Source organism: Stenella coeruleoalba (assembly GCF_951394435.1).
Source record: "Stenella coeruleoalba genome assembly, chromosome: 1".
NCBI lineage: Eukaryota > Metazoa > Chordata > Mammalia > Artiodactyla > Delphinidae > Stenella > Stenella coeruleoalba.
In genome coordinates, this window is record NC_137169.1 from 15,700,032 (window position 1) to 15,721,394 (window position 21,363).

The window sequence follows — 21,363 nt, forward strand, 5'->3', positions numbered from 1 at the left end:
AAATGGTCTGTGGATAAAAGATGTCACTGCCCTGGGAAAACGTGTCTGTCTCCTGGCAGGAGGAGACAAAGAGCATTGAAATGGTGCCAAAGGACATCGTCCACGAGGGAAGGTCAAACAGCCCTCAACAGTTCTCTTTTTTAAGTCTTGCCTTTTTCCATTTTTATATAAGCATCAGCCTTTTTCGCCCCCATGTCCTTTGGGGGAAGGTTAAATGATGCTTCTTAGGAATATTATGCACTTTATCAAAACTATACATACAGTCTTGCTGCCTGGAGGGAAAAGGGTACAATGAAGACACAGGATGCCGCAGAGCAGAGTGTGTACCGGAAAAGGATCCTGTGGCCTCTCCAGCAGCCCCTCCCATTCTCCTCCGATTCTTGTGGCTGAGCATAGTAAAGGCTGCCTTGGATGTTTAACAAATATTCTCTGAATGAACGAGACTACTCCCAGACAGAATATTAAATCTGCAGTATAAACAGATATTTGAGCAGAAAAGCATATGCCGTATCCCTGAATTCACCTGCGTGGGATACCATTATGGGAGAACCTCAGGATGATTCCCCTGAGACCTGAGACATGGTACCACCATGGAAGACTTCCTTCTCAGGAGGACAGATGAGGACAGTGGAATCAGGGCCGTGATCCCTACGAAAGGCAGCCCCTGGGGCCCACACAATAAGGCTGTGTCTCTACCCTGAGAAGGGAGAGCATGGAACCCTGTGATCCCTGCTGGAAGCTTCTCTGTGTAGAAATCCACTTGCTTGCCCTTTCTTTTGTTTTTTATTCTGTTTTGTTTTGTTTTGCTTGCCCTTTCTATACAGAGGTCTGCTGAAGAATTGAGCTTCACGCTGTGCTTGGTTTAGACGTGTCACAAGCACCTTAGATTTTTCTACAGAAGGAGAAATGAATGAGTCCAGTGCTCTCTGTTGAACAAGAAACTACACTGTCTACAATGGACGGTTAATTAATACGAGCCTGGACATTCCATTTCTACACGTGGGTAGATTAAGCATCACAGGTTCAGCAGGTTTATTTGCTGCTTAGGGAAACAAACCCAAAGGCCAATAACAACTGCACTCTTTAACTCAGAAACATCAATGCAATGTCCCTTTAGTGAATGTCTTACAAGCTGCATAGTCATTACAAGCCTTATGGTAAAAGGTTACATTCCTAGGAGAGTAAAGAAAATTCTTTTCGTTAAAATATTAAATATCTCAGAGAACTTCTTGTTCCTTCTCAGTAAACATTAAAGAGCTGTAATGATAATGACACACAACAGATGGGTAGATTTAAACTTTAAAGGAGATCTTTGCCCCAACTGACTAAGTTTCCATGGTTGAGCCTGCAGTCACTGGAGTGTGAAGTTTCTCCAACCTTCTCTTCCTTACCTTTCTCCAAAGGACAATTTCAACGGAACATTTTAAAATTGTAATTTAAAATTCTCTGAGATTGATCAAAAATTAAAGATAATATCTGATTTCCATGTGCCTCTATAAATAAATTGGAAGGAAATTCATCTACTTATTTATTTATGTCTCTCCCAAATAAATATGATTGCATATGACAAGGAGCCTGCCATTTCTCCCCATAGGAGAGATCCGAACACACAAACTGCTGAAACAGTTGGCCACCTGTCTCCAGCCAGGGGTCCACACCATGGCCAAGCAAGCTTGGGACCAGAACTCTTCAGATAATTGAAGATCCCTCCAGCAACACCTGCTATTTACATGTCCCTTAATTTCATATTTAAGCAGGAAGGAAGGAGTGTGAAGCCTTTTGCTTGCTCTCTCTTGGTGTCCTGCCTTTTCTATCACACCATCATCAGAAGAATCAAAGTGAAGATGCTCCCTAATGTTGGCTGGCCATAAACAGTGGAAAGTCCCATCCTTTGTTCGTTCGGGAAAACGCTGACTGAGATGTGTGCTACAGCAGAGCAAAGTTCAACTCAAGGCCTATGATACAACAAAGCTCATTATTAAAATGTATTTGTTGTTTGAAACCACTGAGTGCAATGACAATTAAGTAAATTCTGTGAACTTTATCACACTATTCAAACTAAGTTCATTTTTCAAAAAAATTTGAGAACATGAATGAGTTAGACTGAATTTTTTTTTTTGGCCATGCCGTGCCATGCGGCTTGCGGGATCTTAGTTCCCCGACCAGGGATTGAATACGGACCCTCGGCAGTGAAATCTCAGAGTGCTAACCGCTGGACTGCCAGGGAATTCCCTCAAAATGCTTTATTTTATTTTATTTTTTAAATTTGCTTCCACCTTTTCTTTTTTTGTGTCTATTTTTTAAATTTTTTATTGCAGTATAGTTGATGTACAATATTATATAAGTTGTACTACATAGTGAGTCACAATTTTTAAAGGTTATATTCAGTTTATAGTTATTACAGAATATTGTCTATATTCCCTGTGTTGTACAATATACCCTTTTTGCTTATTTATTTTATACATAATAGCTTGTGCCTCTTAATCCCCTACCCCTAAGTGTCTGTCAACAGAAGAATGGATAAAGAATATGTGGTATGTATATACAATGGAATACTACTCTACCGAAAAAAAAAAATGAAATGTTGCCATTTTCAGCAACATGGATGGACTTGGAGGGTATATGATGCTTAGTGAAATAAGTCACACAGAGAAAGACAAATACTGTATGATATCACTTATATGTGGAATCTAAAAAAATAAAACAAACTAGTGAATATAACAAGAAAGAAACAGAGTTGCAGATTTAGAGAACAAACTAGTGGTTACAGGTGGGAAGAGGGAAGGGGAGAGGGACAAGATAGACTGAATTTTTCAAAAACGCTTTATGTTAAAAAGCTTTATGTAAAATGCTTACAGAAATATTACACACAGAAAATTGCACAAATCAAAGTGTACATCTAGGTGAATTTTCATGACATGAGCATACCCGGATTAGGAAAGAAAACATCACCAGCATTCCAAAAGCCTCTTCAAGTCTCCTTCCAGCAACTACCCTTCCAAGGGCAACCACTATCCTGGCCTCTAACACTGTAGATTAATTTTGTCGGCCTTTGAGCTTTATATAAATGGAATCACGTAATATTTATTGCTTTTTATGTTTGCCTTCTTTAACTGATCAGTATATTTATAACATATATCCATGTTGTTGCCTACAGCTGTAGACACTTTTATGGCTGTTTAGTATTCCATTGGGTGAATATACCACAATTTATCCAGTCTACTGTAGATGGCCATTTGAGTTGTTTCTAGTTTTACACTATATGGAATAGTGTTGCTATAAACATTCTTGGGGAAACTATGTATGCATTTCTATAGGTAAATGCATACATAAAATAAAAAGTAAAATTACCAGCTCCCCACTTTATATATATATATATATATATATATATATATATATATATATATATATATATATATTTCAATATGTTTAAATTCACCAATTCAAAGATGGATCTTTTTGCAGTTGCCTTATTATTCGTATTTACTCCTATCCCTACTTACTATACAGCACAGAACCAGAGCTGTGCTGAATGTTGCAAATGAGCCCAAAAATAAATGGATTAGGCTGTGCCTTTCTACCCAAGCAATGCTGAGGTGGGTCTCAGGCCAGACAAATGTCTCCTTGCCCTGAAGCTCACCTGTCACACACAGAGATACAGGGCTACACCTACAAAAACATTCTACATCTCTTCCAGGGCCTCTTACCTACAACTATCCTTAGGGGTAAAGAGAATAGAGGTAGCCATGATTACAGCAACGTTTTTAAAATGGCAGCACCACAAAATATACCTCCTTAGCCTGGGGAAGGCATAGTCCCTTGTTAAACAATAACCCACTGACCAAATAAATCATGTAGGCCTTGTCTGGATCCCAGTTTGAATAACTGTAAAATAAGACAAAACAGCAGGGAAATCTGAATATTGACTGGATAGTAAATGATATTATGGAGCTAATGTTAATATTTTCAGAGGTGATAATAATATTGTTTATGCTTTCTTTAAAAGAGTTATCACTTAGCAATAGATATTTAGGTATTTACAATATAAAGTCATTACAATACGATGTCTGGGATTTGTTTTAAAGTTGGGGGAATGGGGCATAGGAAGGTATGCATAGATGAATAAAATAACGGCCAGTTGTTGAGAATTGTTGAAGCTGGGTAATGGGTACATGGGGTTCACTATACTATTCCAATATTGTGTGTTTGAAAATTCCCATTTAAAAAAAGGCAAGAAAAAAGAAATCAGTACTAATCCCTTTATCGGCCATTTCTAACAGCAGCTTTGGGTAACAGGGCTCTGCCACTAACAAGCTGTGCGACATTGGGCAAGTCGCTCCACGTCTCGGGGACTCAGTTCACTGATCTGAAAAATGTGGCCTTTGGGTGCGATTTCTCTTGGACTCCTAAGAAGCCAGCAGAGACCGTGGGCTTGTTGAAAGGAGCCTAAGGGCATTGGGAGACAAGGACCCAACAATCAGGGCAACGTGAACTTTAACCTCAGCTCTGACACATACGACCTGGGTCCCTCACTGCCCTCTCCATGCCTGTTTTCGTATCTATAAAAATGACATTCCTATCTCATTGGTGGGAAAATTAACAAATGTAAAGAGTCTGGCACGGTGGATGATAATAAATATGTTTCCCTTCTTAATTATTCGATTTTGCCCAGAACCAGCGATGTTCACACTGAGGACCACCCTGACACGCGACTCCTAAACCCTGGGTACAAAAGCGCAAGAAACTAACCAGCGCCCTCGCGCGCCCAGCCAGGAAACCGCCAGAGTGGTGGCCCCGCCCATTAGCGACCGCGCCTGCGCAGAGGCGCCGCCCCCGAAGTTTGTTGTTTTGTCCGGCGTCACCGACGCCTGCGGCGCCGGGAAGACCTGGCTGCGGAGCCATGGCGGTGCGACAGGCGCTGGGCCGGGGCCTGCAGCTGGGCCGAGCGCTGCTACTGCGCTTCACGGCCAAGCCTGGCCCGACCTACGGCTGGGGGCGACCGGAGCGGCCGGGCCCCGCGGCGGGCTGGGGTCGCGGGGAGCGCCCGGGCCAGGCCGCGGGACCCGGCGCGGAGCCGCGCAGGCTCGGGCTCGGGCTTCCCGGCCGCTACCGCTTCTTCCGCCAGTCGGTGGCCGGGCTGGCGGCGCGGCTCCAGAGGCAGTTCGTGGGGCGGCCCCGGGGCGGCGCGGGCCCTTGCGGCCGGGCCGTCTTTCTGGCCTTCGGGCTGGGTCTGGGTCTCATAGAGGAGAAGCAAGCGGAGGGCCGTCGGGCGGCCTCGGCCTGTGAGGAGATCCAGGTGAGCTCTGGCTGCGGGCGGGGGCCGAAGCTTGGGCCGGAGCAGAGGCGGGCGGGAGTCAGGTTGGGGGGCGGGGCTAAGCGCGTGGGCTAAGCGTGTGGGTGTGGTGAGGGGCGGGGCTGGGAGGCATGTACTGATTTGGGGCCCTGGGTCAAGATTTATCTTTTTTTTTAAGATTTAATTGTAATATTTAACACACTCTGCTTTTTTAAAAAATTTTATTTATTTCTTCTTGGCTGTGGTGGGTCTTCGTTTCTTTTCGCGGGCTTTCTCTAGTTGTGGCGAGCGGGGGGCCACTCTTCATCGCGGTGCGCGGGCCTCTCACTATCGCGGCCTCTCTTGTTGTGGAGCACAAGCTCCAGACGCGCAGGCTCAGTAGTTGTGGCTCACGGGCCCAGTTGCTCCGCGGCATGTGGGATCTTCCCAGACCAGGGCTCGAACCCGTGTCCTCTGCATCGGCAGGCAGATTCTCAACCACTGCGCCACCAGGGAAGCCCCTCAAGGTTTATCTTGGAGCTGGAATTTCTGGGCAGTCATTGGTTAAGGCTCATTTTCTTTGTTACTGATCTCCTCGTACTCGGCCAGGACCTCACTTTTGTTTTACTGTCTTCCCTTCCTCAGCATGTTTTAAAAGATATGTTAATTATAGCTCCTCTTGCACCGAGGCCAATGACTTTCCATAAGTTTTCTAAAATTTAAGGACAACTAAATCATAATAACACTTCTATTCCTGAGGTGCCTGTCATCCACAATTTATGCATGGGGAAACATACTCAGAGAGGTGAAAGGTGAAGTAACTTGCTGAAGTCACACAGCTAATAAAGGGCAGTGCCCCAAGTCTGACTTTCCAGAGCCTGTGCCCTTAAACCACTGTGCCAGCCAGGCTGCATCCAGTTTAGCCAATTAGTGACATAATTGAAGCCACAGTAAAAAGCAAGAACAGCAGGAGAAAACAGCAGACCTAATGGGTTTTAGTTAACCTGCATAGAGTTATCAGAGGTGACTAGAGACACAGAGGTTCTTGGGCTTTTTAAATGTTTTAAATAGCTCAGAGAATTCTGTTTCTGCTCAACCAAAATCTGTATTTCTTCAGAGAAACAGAGCCAATAAGATGTGTTTATAAAAAGGGAGATTTATTTGAAGGAATTGGCTCTGCCGTTCTGGAGGCTGGCAAGTCCAAAATCTGCAGGGTAGGTGGGCAGGCTGGACACCCAAGGAAGAACCATTGTTGAGTTCAAGTCTGAAGGCCATCTGCTGGCAGGATCCCCTCCTCTTCCAGGGAGGTCGTTCTTCCTGGGGTTTGGAAACACTGAGTTAGTACAGCCCCTGCATTTCACAGCTTAGCGCTGAGGTCATGGAAGGTGGGGTGACTTGCCCAAGGACACAGCTGGTTGAAAACCAAGCAGTGTCTCCCATGTTTCCTGGTTTTCAGCCCAGTTCGTGTTACTCATCACCAGAGTGTCTCACATTTGCGCTGTCCCCTTTGGGGCTACAGGTGACACCTGACCTAGTCCCCAGCCTCTGTACTTGTCTTTTGCTGCAGTTCAACTGGCAGAAGCCAAGGTCGGCCAACTTGACAAATCCTACTTAAAATTAGGGAGGCTGTTTTTAAACCGAGGAGCTTGACCCCCTAAGCTTACCATCCTCCATGTCCTTTCCTCACACTTCACCTTTCTGTGACTTAAAATTTTTGATTAGTTGCCAATTAATTTTAAAAATTCGGGCATTTGGCTTCTTTTGAAAGAAAATCACCAGATCTGGCAACTCTAGTGCTAAAATTCTGTATGGTGTCATACTGGGGTAGAACACTGACCAGTGCCTTTAGATGCATTTGGAAAGCATTTGGGGGAAAAAAAAAAAGCCTATATAAAATAGGCAAAAGACATGAATATATATTTCACCAAGAGGAGATACAGATGCCAAATAAGCATATGAAAAGATGTTCAACATCACTAGCCACTAGGGAAATGCAGGTTAAAAATACAATGTGATATCTCTGCATACTTATTAGAACAGCTAAAATTTTAAATTTAGTGATAGTAGCAAATGCCTGTGAGGATGCAGAGAAACTGGACCAATGGTGAGAATATAAAATGGTGCAGCCACTCTGGAAAATAGTCGGCTGTTTCTTACAAAGCTAAACATGTATTCGTTGTAGGACCCAGCCATTGCAGCCTTGGGCATTTACCCAGAGAAGTGAAAACTTATGTTCACACAAAAACCTGTACATGAGTAGCTGCTATGGAAAACAGTATGGCAGTTCCCCCAAAAAATTAAAAGTAGAGTTACCATATCCCGGCAATTCCACTTCTGAGTATATATTCAAAAGAACTGAAAGCAGGGACTTGAACAGATACTCATACACCTACGTTCATAGCATTATTCAGAGTAGTCAAAAGATGGAAGCAACCCAAGTGTCCATCAGTGGGTGAAAAATAAGCAAAATGTGCTATATACATACAATGGAATATTATTCAGCCTTAAAAAGAGAGGAAATTCTGACACATGCAACAACGTGGAGGAGCTTGAGGACATTATGCTAAGTGATAGAAGCCAGGCACAAAAAGACAAGTACTGTATGGCTCCACTTATACTAGGTATTTAGTCAAATTCATAGAGATGGAAAGCGAACAAGGGCTGGGGAGAGGGGCTGGGGAGTCACTGTTTATTGGTATAGAATTTCAGTTTTGCAAGATGAAGAAAGTTCTGGAGATGGATGGTGGTGATGGCTACACAACAGTGTGACTGTACTTAGCGCCACTGAACTGCACACTTAAAATGGTTAAAATGGCCAATTATGTGTATTTTACCACAATTCTTAAGAATAATTTTTAAACACAGATGTTCACGGCAGCATCATTCATAATAGCAAAATATTAAAAACCCAAACATCCTTCGGCAGGTGAATTGTGAAACAAACCCTGGTACAGCCATACAGTGGAATACTAAGCAATAACAAGGAGTCAGCCATCGATAGGTAACAACCTAAATGAACCTCAAGGGCATTATGCTTAGTGAAAAAAAGTCAGTTCCAAAAGGTTACATCCTGTGCGATTCTATTTATATAACAGTCTTGAAATGCCAAAACTGTGGAGGTGGAGAACAGATCACTGGTTGCCAGGGGACTGGGACGGGTGGGGGTGGCCCAAATACAAAGAGGTGGCACAGAGGAGTCTGTGGCGACGGAACACGCTGTCTTGATTGTGGTGGTGATGGCATGTGTCTGTACGGGGGATGAAATTGCATAGAGTTACACGTGCGCACGCGTGCACACATGAAAGAATGCAGGTCAGAAAAGATGGTGAGGGACTTCCCTGGTGGTCCAGTGGTTAAGACTCCGCGCATCCACTGCAGAGGGCGCGTGTTCCATCCCTAGTCGGGGAACTAAGAATCCACTTGCGCGCGGCCAAAAAAGAAAAAGTGAAAACTGAGTAAGGTCTGTAGTCTAGTTAACAGTAGTGTATGTTGTCACTTTCCTGGGCTTTGTACTAGTGCTTTTTATAAGATGTCACTTGTGGGAAACTGGGTGAAGGGTACACAGGACATTTTGTACTTTTTTTTTTTTTTGCTGCTTCCTGTGAGTGTATAATTATTTCAAAATTAAAAGTTTTAAAACATGTATCTCATTCTCAAAACCATGGTTGCTAAAGGATTACTCTACAAGATATTGCTTCCACTCCACAGAGTTTGGAAACTAGTTGGCAAGGCAAGACAGACTTTCGTTTTTAAAAAACATTAGAAGTTATCATACGAGGTGTGTTAGCTCATAGGTTCTCAGTGCTTTAGGAATCCTCCAGGAGGAAAGGTTGCTGTGGGCTGGCTGTCAGGACTGGTTATAGGGGAAGCAGGAGCTTGAGTTGGGACTTGATGGATGAGTAAGGATGAGCAAGCAGGTAGAGTGAAGACAATAGAAATAGGGGGCGGGGGAGGGGAATAGTTTGAGCAAAGGTTCAGGGAGAGGCATGTGAGAGACCAGCACGGACAGTGCAGACCAGCCTGCAGAACAATTTTCCCATGTAGGAAGTACCAGGACAAGGTACCGAATAACCTATCAGGTTCTTGAACCTGATGAGTGACACGTGAAAGCAGTGTGGTTTCATCCGGCTCAGAAGCAGGTGAAGGGAGGACGTGAGTGGGAGAGTCTGGAGCTGAGTGACTAACCATGAAGAGGGAGGGGTCAGCAGGTCAGATGGGATTTGAGGGGGAAGGCAGAGTTTGGGTGACTGCAGAAATGATGTCACCTGCCTGGAGTAGGCAAGAACCCCGATTTGGGGGAAATAGCCTCGATCCCAGTGCATCCCCACAGCACCTGCATTTCCATCTATGTCCCTTCGAACTCTTGTATTCTTGTTTCCTTTCTGCAAACAGAATGGCCCACCAGATTCCTAAGAGGTAGAGACAGGAAGACAGATGTATGGTCAGGCCACTCAAGATGGCCGTCCTCTTGCTCTCTGTACATCCCCTGCTGGACCAGTCCCTGCTTCACTTACATCCTACTCACGGGAAGGTGCTCGCCCCCTGCCCCAGCTAGTGATTATTCTAAGCCTTAGGCCAAAACAGCTCCACCTGCTAGTTTATTAAAGGGAAACATCTGTCCTCTTGATGGTCATTAACGTGAGGGGCTGTGAGGGACGTGCCCCAGCCGCCGGTTTCCCTGGTAACTGATGAGCCAACCTGATACCAATTTCCCTATAAATGGTAGCCTCCTTCTCCCGCGACTAGTGAAGATTAGTGAAGATTGCTGCCATGTCCTGCCTACTGTCTGCCACACACGTTGGGATGTTGCTCCAGGACCTTATGCTGCAGACGTGTAAGATACCCCGTCCAATAAACCATTGATGCCTTTGTCAGTGTCTCCAGGCTCTTTCTTCAGTCGTCTCAAGGCTGGGCAGATACAAGGCTTGCAGGCCTGTGGGCTGCAGCCCAACAACAGGCCCTGATGACTCGGCTCCAGGGAGCCCCCTTATTTTACCCCCTGGCCTGCAAAAGCAGCCTGAGCTCATTCCCAAGTGGGAGGGGTGGCTGCTGACCACATGCTTCTGCCCATACACAGTTCTTGGTAACCGTCCAATACCTGCCTGCCGAGGTCTTTGCAGAAGGAGCCGTCTCCATAATCAGAAACCCCCAAGCTTGTGCTGGGAGCTTGACAGGCAGCAAAGGAGTGATGTGCCCGTTGCAGAATTTGAGAGTTCTGACCTCTTAACTAATTCATGTTCTGTGTTGGGCTGTCTCGGTGACTGCAGTGAAGTGACACTTCGAGAAAAATTACTCTGAGTAATGAGAGAGAAAGCAGGATGGCCTGAGCCCAGGACGAGCAGTGAAACCCAACTTGGTTGTGTTTTTATTGACTCTTGGTCTTGTCAGTGAAGAGCTCGCCTCACTGTACCTCCGCATCCCTTCACTGAAGCCTTTCTGGGCTCCCTGGCTCACGGTGCTTGCTTTTTTTCTTCACAGGCAGTTTTCACCCAGAAAAACAAGCTGCTCCCTGACCCATTGGACGCTAGACGCTGGCAGGGTTTCCGGCTGGAGGAGTATCTGATCGGGAAGTCCATTGGCAAGGGCTGCAGTGCCGCTGTCTATGAGGCCACCATGCCTGTGTTGCCCCAGAACCAGCAGGTGGCAGGGAGTATCGGGCTTCTTCCAGGGAGAGGCCCAGAGATCATTCCACGAGGAGAAGAGGAGCAAGCCCCACTGGCCCCTGCCTTTCCCTTGGCCATCAAGATGATGTGGAACATCTCGGTAAGAGTGGGGCCTTCCATCTTTAAAGTCGGCGTTTCTCAAAATGCCCATCTTGGGGGAACCTCACGGCGCTTTTCCCAGGCAGTAGATAGGAAACAACACAGATTCTCCACAGTACAGGTGCCTCACGCTCTTGCACAAGAGTCTGAAGCAGCATGTCTCAGACTGTAATATGTCCACGCATCACCTGGGGTCAGGTTAGAAGGCAGATAGATCGTGGGCAGCTGCTGCGGGGTGGAGCCTGAGACTCCCACCTGACCCCCGCCACTAACGAGCCCCCAGGCGATGCCCATGCTGCTGGGCCGTGAGCCACACTGAGTACCAAGTTCCTAAAGTGTCCAGGCCGATCAGTTGATTTCAGGGCTGCAGTCTGCAAAGGCCTCTCTCTCCCTGGCCTGCCACGCTGGGCACGAGGGGCCGCACGCCTCCCACCGCCCCTGCAGACCCAAGGCTGGCTTGTCGCCTCTCTGCTCTCAACTCTTGCAGAACTCGACACTTTGGGAAATTGAGTATTTTTCCCACCTGAAAACAAAGACTTCTGTCCATTTAGAGTAATTTATCTTGCCATTACATGGGGGGGGGGGGTGGGAGGAGAGGTCAGGAAATTCATCAAGACCTGATGCGTTTCCTCCTGCCCAGAGCATCTGTCCGAGGCTAAGGTGGGACACAGCCACACAGCTCATGCTGGACACTGAAGGATGCAGGTTCAGGTTTCGATCTGGGGAATGGAGGTTATTAGACTATACGTCCACGCTGGGCTGATAGCTAACAAGTAGCCAAGTCCTCGACCTAGGAAACATCCAGTCTTAGTATCAAAACTCCCACTGGTTGGGGCACGACAGCAAATGCATTCACAAAAGCTAAAAGACTTGATTCTTAAAGGATTCTTGACAGGTTTCACAAGTCCTGAGAGCTGTTCATAATGAAATGAGGGAAATAAGGTGCTTTTCCTTGTTTTGTGTTTTTTACTGGGTGATGAAGAGGGTTGTTCTGTGATTCGGCACGAGTTTATCCAGCGGGGGCTTGTCGGGCTGGGCCTGTCTGCTGAAGGGAGCCTGCGAGGGTGAGCGTTAGTGCTCGGTGGTCAGGTTTGAGCCTGGTGGTGACCGGAGGCACCTATGGCAGGAAGGAGGGCCCCTGCCTTGATCATCTTGACACCTCCTCCTGCCGTGGGCACCTGAGCTGTCAAAGAGTGTGAGGCGTGGGGAGCGTCCTCTGGGTTGGCATGGATGGCATCTCTGCCCTCTCTCTCCCAGGAGACACTCAACTTGGCCTCCCACTTCAGAGAGGTTATCTTAGCTTGAAGGTCAAAACCAATTCTAGGCAGTAGCTGTCCTGGTCCAGGTTATAAGGAGGGCCTGGACTTGCTTGGGCCTGTGTAACCCTGGATCCATTACGGATGTGTTCCAGGCGGGCTCATCCAGCGAAGCCATCTTTAGCACAATGAGCCAGGAGCTCGTCCCAGCCAGTCGAGTGGCCTTGGCCGGGGAGTATGGAGCAGTTGCTCACAGGTAAGCACCCATCTGCCCACCACACAGAGCAGAATCCCCACCTGTGCCCTCACCGCTCAGCACAGTGTCTGACACGACACACAGTAGATAATAAATTCTCACTGAATGATGTAGCCAGTGATGGATTTTCAGTTGGTGGATAATTGGGAAAGACTGTAGACGGTCCGACTCTGGTGGAAGATGCAGGTGGCCGACTCACGCTGGAGTAGGGAGAGAAGGCCGTCCAAAGCTGCCCAGTTCAGAACCATGGGAAATGGATCTGGTTTCTGATGCCTAAGTAATGCCCAGGTGGAAACAAATCGAACTCTGTCCCCAGCGGAGGCAACGCTTACTTCACGAACAGCTGCCGTGACCCGATAGTGCCAAGAGTTTTTTTTTAATGGCCTGTTCTCCATGTGACAGAGGAGCCTGAGAAGTCGGGAGCAGAGTCTAGCGTGGTAAGTGCTAGAATAGCATACGCTCAGGTGCTGAGGGAGCCCAGAGGTGCGTGTGTTGCAGGGGTTCGGGGCCATTCAGAAAGGCCTCTTGAAGGGACAGTTTGTTCTGCCTCTTGGAAGATGGATAGCCATTAGCTAGGCAGAGAAGTAGGAAAAGAGGCTCCCTCCACAGAGGGAAGAGTCTGGATGGCAGCCGAAGCTCACCTTGGCTTTGCAAACCCACAGGTTGTAAAAGATAATACTTGTGCCAGAGGAGACGCTGTGCTCCCTTTAGTATTTGCAGACCCCCAGGAAGAGGTGGCCCGCTGCATTTTTGGTGACTTACTAGAGGGTTCGTCTGTAGATCAGAAGCAAGAAGGTGGAAATGGGGACTTAAGGAAACATACGTGGAAGACCCCTTCGAGGGCTTGGAAGGCTCTAGTGTGACTGACGGTCGGTGCAGGCCTAGGGAAGTAGCTGCTTGGTGGGCTTAGCCCTGGCCTCCTCTTCTCCGGATTCCTTTGTAGGGAAGGGTGGGTGTCAGCTGGTTCCTAGGGTCTAACTTTATCCTCTGGTGCTTCCTTTTGTGGTGGAAGCGTCAGCCAGCTGACATGGCGCTGCCGTGCAGACCTGTCACTCTCCAGTATTCTACCCACTTTAGTTTTTTCACAGCATTTATCTCCATCTGTCCTTAAATCGTAGATGTCTTTGTCTTATTTATTCATCGTCTCTGTGGCTGCACTGAAAGCTCTCTGAGGGCAGGGCTTTTATGTTTGTTTACTGTGTACAGCCAACAGCTCAGTGAATGTCTGCGGAATGATTAGATGAATATGGTAGAAGGTCTGTTACCTAAAGTACTGATGACATCAACTCTCAGGAGAAAGACTCCAAGACCCTGAGAGCACTGGGTGGATTTCTTCCTAGGCTTGCTCCTCTAGGGACCTCAGACTCAGCCCTTGTGATCTGCTCCTGGGGCTGCTTCTCCCACCTGATTTCTGATCTTCTCCCGTTCACACCCTATGCTCCACCGTGGTGAATTCATATGCCCTTACCAGATGCACACAGGCCTCTTGTGTGTGCAGTTAGACACACACACACACCCCACACACACGCACGCACACACACACACACACACTCCGGTCCTGCTCCAGTTCTATATACACACACAAACACACACGCGTCTCCCCAGCACAGCCACACGCCTCCTCTGGGCTCTCGTGACAGCCAGGCAGCGCTTTCCCACTGTGGCACTGACAGCCTTGTGCTGTGATCCTGACTCTCCCACTGGCCCTAATGGCCCCAGGCTAGGAACAATGCTTTGATTCCTTTGATCGCCTAGGACAGGGGCCCATTTGGGTAGAGTCCAGAGGAGCTGTACGAGGCCACATGGTGGACCGGCTTCAAAGCTCGGAACTGAGGCAGCTCTGAAGACAGAGCATGTGTCGAACTCTCTGTGTTGTCTTGATGTCTCTGGGCTTCTGCTCCATCCTCCTCCTCTGCCACCCAGCGCCCTTATTTCCTACCCATGGCTACACCTCTGGCTTCCCTCAGGCCTCAAGTTCATGTGCCCAAAGCACAGTGAGGGCAAACAATACTGAAACATCGGAGTTTGGAGCAGAGAGAGATTTATTGCAGGGCCATGCAAGAAGGGTGGCTCATGCCCAAAAAACCCCCGAACTCCCCCAAGGGTTTCAGCAAAGCGTTTTTAAAGGCCAGGGGAGGGGAAGGGAAGGGGGTCACAGGGTATGTGATCGGCTCGTGCACAGTTCTCTGACTGGTTGATGGTGAGGTGACAGGGTGGTGTCACAGGGGTTAACATTATCAATGCTTAGGTGCCAGTAGGTCTGGGGGCCATGAGCCCGTGGTCATCAAGTAGTTAGCACCTTCCATTTGGTGGGGGGTTGTCACATCTGTAAAACAGCTCAGGAATGTGCATCAGATACTGTTATCCAGGTACTTTGGAGAGGAGCTAAAGCAGAGGATACGGGGAAAGGCCCCGTAGGGTCCTGCTCTGTAACCGCATCCTTTCACGCTCAGCTCCATTGCTGACTGCCCGGGTACTGCCACGTTTCTTCACTCACTCACTCCACAAAGAGAGACTCTCCCCTTTTCCTGCCAGCCACTGGGCCTCAGACATGACTGCAGGCTTGTTGCCCTTGGGGTAGGTGCTCACCCTTAGTCCCAGCAGCTCTGAGCCAGGGGCAGGTGGTTTTGCAGCCCTGCTCATGCAATCCCAAATGTGGCCATTGTGTCTGAGCGGTAGGTGTGGGCATGGCAGCAGGTGACATCTCTACTATGAACTGCATGTGTATCCATTCACTCAAAGGTTTATTGGGCTCATACTCCATGCCAAGTGTTATGCTAGAACTTGGAATCGAGGAGATTCTAGGTCCTTTACAAGCATTAACAACTTCTTGAGGTATGTTACCACCTTATCCCCCTTTTGCATTTGAGACTGAGCCCAGAGAAGTTAAGCAACTTGGCCAAGGACTTGGAGTGGCAGGGGTGGGATTCAATCCGAGGCAGTCTGATTCCAGGGTCTCCTCCCTCCACTGTGTTCTGCCACCTGGGATGGATGGACAGTGGACGGACTGGTGGAGTCACTGAATGCAATGAGTCATTGTGGGTTTTCCTTCCAAAACCAGGCTCTGCACCTGGGGCAGAGTTGATACGAGGAGCTAGCTGGGCGCATAAATGCATGTCGGTATTGAATGAGGCCTTAGACTGTTATATTTCCAAGTGTCATATCTGCTACTGGCCTCATGTTTGTCCCACTTGGCTGAAAAAGAAGATCCAAGGGGGGTCCCAAGCAACTGGCCGCACACCCCAACGTCATCCGCGTCTTCCGCGCCTTCACGTCGTCTGTGCCACTGCTGCCAGGGGCCCTGCTCGACTACCCTGACGTGCTGCCCCCGCGCCTTCACCCCGAAGGCCTGGGCCACGGGCGGACACTCTTCCTTGTGATGAAGAAGTAAGTGTCGGGTGTGGCAGGCCCTGTAGTGAGCAGCATGCCTGGAGCCTGGGGTTGCAGGGAAGAGGGATCCCCGCCCTCTGGGAGGCCAGTTGTCCCTTTAGGACAACTTTTCATGAAAACAGAAACACGTGTTGAGTCAGAACATACTTCTCCCCTAGTGCTGTTAGTACCTTTGGCTGTTGCCCCCTCTATGCTTACCTCACCTGGTTTCTTAACATAAACTGTTCTCCTTCCTCCGTCCCTGCACCCCTGGCATTGCCGTATGGGTTTTTAAGGAAACAAGCATCTGTACTGTTACTTTTAATAGTGAGGCCCCAGCTCTTACTTCCTAATTTCAAGATGGTGGGTGGGAACAGAAAGGATACTTGGGGAAAAAGGAAATCAAAATGTTCAGGAAGAAGAGGAGGGGCTCCCCTGGTGGCCCAGAGGTTAAGAATCTGCCTGCCAATGCAGGGGACATGGGTTCGAGCCCTGGTCCGGGAAGATCCCACGTGCCACGGAGCAACTAAGCCCGTGTGCCACAGCTACCGAGCCTGAGCTCTAGAGCCCGTGAGCCACAACTACTGAGCTTACGCTTTAGAGCCTGCGAGCCACAACTACTGAAGCCCGCACACCTAGAGCCTGTGCTCTGCAGCGAGAGGCCACCACAATGAGACCCATGCACTGCAATGAAGAGTAGCCCCCGCTTGCCTTCATTTCTCTTTCTCTAGAGAAAGCCCGTGTGCAGCAACAAAGATCCAACACAGCCAAAAATAAATAAATAAAAGATAAATAAATAAAATTAAAAAAAAAAAAAAGAAGAGGAAAGGCCATCACGCTAATAGGAAATAAGGTGCTCGGGATCCTTGGTGCACAGTAGCCGAGGCCCTGTTGCCCTCTCTGCCAGCTACTCCTGTACCCTGCGCCAGTATCTTCATGGGAACAGCCCGAGCCCCCGCCTGGCCACCGTGATGACTCTGCAGCTCCTGGAAGGGGTGGCTCACCTGGTGCAGCAGGGCGTCGCACACAGAGACCTGAAATCCGACAACGTCCTTGTGGAGCCAGACGCAGGTAGTTGTCCCGCTGCACCTCCAGGCAGTCCAGGGCACACTGGACTTTAGGTCTGGGGACGTTTAGGAGCCTTTGGGTCTTTTTTGATTTTTATGTTCTAAGTTGTTATGTCTTAGCTCTGTACACAAGAGATGAGCACTCCCTCCTTCAAGATGGAGGTTTTTGTTCTCTGTGTAGGACCCGTGGAGTGGTGGTTAACGGTTCCCAGGTTCCTTTCGGTTGTCCGCTAACAGAACAGAAACCTCAGTGGTGGACATTTTCTTGAATAAAGTGAAAGAGAGGTAGACTTTAGCTTAATATAAGAAAGAATTTTCAAACAGTGAGCACTACTTGAATGTCAGCCCAGCTGCCCCTGGCAGTGAGCTCCCCGTCACTGGAAGCACTCAAGTGAAGCTGGATGGTCACTTGCCTGGGGATCCTGTAAAAGAGCCATACCGCTGGTCAATTTTGAACTAGAAGATTTGAGATAATTAAATATGCAGTTCTAGGGGAACTGGCTTTTTAAAGGAAGTCTGTATGAATCCTTTTACAAATAATTCATAACGCACCTATTTTTTAGGTTTGGATTTGAGGTTTCAAGTTCAAAGGCTCTTGGCGGTCATTTGAGCCAGCACCACCTGATCAGTAAAACAAGAGCTGCTCCTTCGATCTTGGGAGAGCTCCAATTACTAGATTATTTAGATTGGGACAAATTTTATCCCGTTCTTTGCGTGGGGGTCTTGATTTCCTAGAGGCACATCTGTACTTGTGTGGCTGGCCCCGCTCAGCTCTCCGGCGAGTGGGCAGCTGTCCAGGCCTTGCTGGCCTGTGCTCCTGGGTCAACACGGAGTCCCTGTGAGCCCCTCGTACCCACATCCAAAGGGTGGCTTTAGTGGAAACATAGGACCTCGGGCGGTGGGGGGGGTTGGTGGGGGAGACTCGGCCACTCACCTCTGCCTGTCCGTCTGCAGACGGCTGCCCCTGGTTGGTGATCACAGACTTCGGCTGCTGCCTGGCTGATGAGCGTGTCGGCCTGCAGTTGCCTTTCACCAGTTGGTATGTGGACCGTGGTGGAAATGGCTGCCTGATGGCCCCTGAGGTGAGTCCTGCTGAGCGTGTCGGGTGCCATCAGCAGAGCCTCTCCCACCAGGTTTCCTGTTTACTCAACACTTTCATCTTCTCTGACCCACAATGTATCAGAAGTCCCTTCCCTGCCTCTTTGCTTAAATCTGGATCTGATGTTCCAGGAGATGTGCGTTTTGTCAGCCCAAAGCAGAGCTGAGCAGATTCTCCTGCATCTGAGCTACAGTTCCCTCAGGTTCTAGTTTCCCTGGGACAGAGTTCAGATTACTCTGTGAGTTGGGTGCTGTGCAGGAGCATGAATAGTTTAGGAGTACCAGCAGCATGAGTGCTCACCGGTTGCTTTCTGAGCAGGTGTCCACAGCCTGCCCTGGCCCCCGGGCAGTGATCGACTACAGCAAGGCTGATGCCTGGGCGGTGGGAGCGCTCGCCTACGAAATCTTCGGGCTCCCCAATCCCTTTTACGGCCAGGGCAGGGCCCGCCTTGAAAGCCGCAGTTACCAAGAAGCTCAGCTGCCAGCACTGCCCGAGTCGGTGCCTCCGGAGGCGAGACAGCTGGTGAGGTCGCTGCTCCAGCGAGACGCCAGCAAGGTGAGGCCATCCCCAGGTTTACAGGGATTGTGTGGATGGAAACCTCAGTTCGTGTTCCAGAGTAAAGGTCAGGGTTGGGCAAGCACTAGAGTGACAGGCGGCTCCTCTGTCTTACAAAGGTAAAGGCCAAGTATAGGAGACTTGCGTATAGATAGGAGTACGGGAGCTGGCCACCAAATTAGTCAGGATTCCAGCAGTTCAACTCCTCTTGGTTTTAGTTGCTTAAAGTTACTCAGAGGGAAAGAGATGCAGTTTTAAGAAATGTTTAATGAAGATGTAGCTTAAAGAAGCAGCTGAGATCTAATCAGACAGATGTGATGACGTCTCCTAAGAGATCTGGACATTGTGAAATTACTACAAAGGCTAACATATTTGAAACCTGGATTGGAGTGGCAGGTCCGGTTGAGGTGGCATGTTTAGTGGCAACAGCCTGGACAGACCAGGGCTCAAACTCCTGTCCTACCACTTACCCCTCACCGTGTGCGGCAGGCTGTCACGGTCACGGTAGGTGCTCGCTGCTGCCCGTCATTAAGTCGTGACAACTCCCCTCACCCCAGACATGGCTCCTGGGCCTTCCAGGGTGGGGAGGCTCTTCCAGCAATGCACACTGCCCCCCGCCCCCCACCAATTTGTACCCATGGAAAAGCCAGGAGTGTGTGTCTGTCAGGTGAGTGCAGGGCATTGTAGGAGAGAGAAGGGTGGAGAAGAATTTGCTCGGGGTCAGAGAAGGGACGGCCCTGCAACGAGGATGCATTAACAAAGCAGGCTGTGGGTGAAGACTTTGTCACAGGTTCTAAGCATCAGCTTCCCTTCCTGTTACAGAGGCCATCTGCCCGAGTCGCTGCTAACCTGCTTCATTTAAGCCTCTGGGGTGAACGTACTCTAGCCCTGAAGGACCTGAAACCAGACAAGATGATTGGCTGGCTCCTCCAACAGTCAGCCGCCACTCTGCTGGCCAACAGGCTTGCAGAGAAGAACTGTGTGGAAACAAGAATGAAGATGTTATTCCTGGCCAACCTGGAGTATGAAGCGCTGAGTCAGGCAGCCCTCCTCCTCTGCTCGTGGAGAGCGGCGCTGTGATAGCTGATGGAGCTGGTGAATGAATTACTAAAAGAACTTCCAGTATCTGTGTCATGATGGTCTGTGAATGCTGAGGGAGGGGCTCCTAGGTGAGGGGTGTGGGAGTCGGTCAGGAGAAAAGATGGTGCAGGGTGGGCCAGTCAGCCAGAGAGAAGGCCTCGGGTTTGGCAAGCGGAAGGAACAGCTCGAGTTCACAGTCTAGCTGCTGACGCGCTCAAGCAGTGTGATTTTGATGCATCATATAACCTGTGTGGACTGAAGTTCTCTTACCTCTAAAATGAAGAAACTGGTCTGGATAGAGGTCGGCAAACTTTGTCTGTAGAGGGCCAGTACTCAGGCTGTTGCAGCTACTCAACTCTGCCATTGCAGCGCATAAGGCAGCCTTAAATACGTAAGCAAGTCAGTGTGGCGGCTTCCCAATAAAGCTTCATTTAGGGACACTGAGATTTGGATTTCACGTGTCACTAAATAGTCTCAATTGTTTCCAACCACTTAAACGTAAAAACTGTTCTTAGCTTGCAGGCCTACAAAAAACAGGCAGCAGGCCAGACTGACCCACAGGCCAAGTTTGCCAACCCCTCGTCTAGACGAATTCAGAGGGCCTAACTAACGCTAAAAAGAAACGCTGGCTAATCCCCAGGCCCCTTTGTGTATCAGCGCTAAATATGTGACTAGCTCTTGCGTACAAATCCAAAGGAATGAGCCCGCTGTACCAGGCGAGGGGCTACTCGGGTGTAAGCTGCTGACCAAAAAGTCCCACCTTAAGCTCGTGTCCTGTCTTCACAGACCTCTGAAAAGGTAGTGACCGAGCAGGTGAGGCCGAGCTGAGGCGGGTCAGACCTGCGTTCCACGTTAGAGTCTGCGTGTTACCTGCGCTAAGGCAAACGTTCGCACAGGTCAGGGTATGCAGGTATCAGAGTGAAAAACGCTGAAGTGAGGCCTGAGATGTGGGAGCCTCTGCACTTCAGTCACGCGTCCTGGAACAGCTCTGAGGGTGCTCTGGAGGAAGCATTGCCACGGAGCTCGTCCAGCTACTGAATTGAGTCTAGCGGAGCTAACATGACTGATGAAATGGGAATTAACAGTACAGTGTTTTAAACTCGCTAATTCTCCCCTTCTGACTAGTGTTTCTTACAGGAATTGTGAAGAATTAAATGCATATTTACAACTGCAGAACGTGTATGTGCCTGGAACTGAATACTTGGCTCTAAGAGTGATTCTTATGCCACAAAGACAAGAAACGATCAATGACGGGGAAGGGATTTTACATACAACTTTACACATGCTTTTTAGGAACACAACTATTGCCTAAAGCAAGGTGAACATAATTTAAGGTTCTTTTCAACCAAGCAGTTCTATAATTCTGTTATAAAGTCAAGCACTGTTGACTTCCTAGATTTCCAATTTCAGTGATTTCCCTACTGGCCTTTATTAACCTTATTTTATCCCTTGACGTTTAGAAGCTCTGTCATTTCCAGTCTTCAGCAAAACTAAAAAAGGCCACTTACTGTTTTGTATCCAGTCATTTCTCAGCAGCACCCACACCATCAGCAAAGCACAACGGGGGCCAGATGAAGTTTGAGGGTGATGTTTCTCTTTATTTTAGAAATGAGAGTTGACTTCACATGTGAAAACACACTTAGCATT

At 48.5% G+C, this 21,363-nt stretch overlaps 1 protein-coding gene across 2 annotated transcripts; it reads left to right on the top strand.

Annotated features, from left to right (window-relative positions):
• Positions 1-4,837: 4,837 nt before the first annotated feature.
• On the top strand, positions 4,838-20,897 carry PINK1 (PTEN induced kinase 1). 2 transcript variants are annotated; one of them, XM_079938659.1, is made up of 8 exons: positions 4,838-5,296; positions 10,751-11,035; positions 12,446-12,546; positions 15,754-15,933; positions 16,823-16,986; positions 17,937-18,064; positions 18,400-18,636; positions 19,459-20,897. In XM_079938659.1, exons 1-8 carry the CDS (start codon positions 4,901-4,903, stop codon positions 19,714-19,716), a joined length of 1,749 nt encoding a protein of 582 aa, XP_079794785.1. In that variant the 5' UTR covers positions 4,838-4,900; the 3' UTR covers positions 19,717-20,897. The 2 variants fall into 2 exon arrangements, with proteins under 2 accessions (XP_079794785.1, XP_079794784.1); XM_079938658.1 differs by having other exon boundaries at positions 15,751-15,933; positions 19,459-20,895.
• The last annotated feature ends 466 nt before the right edge of the window (positions 20,898-21,363 follow it).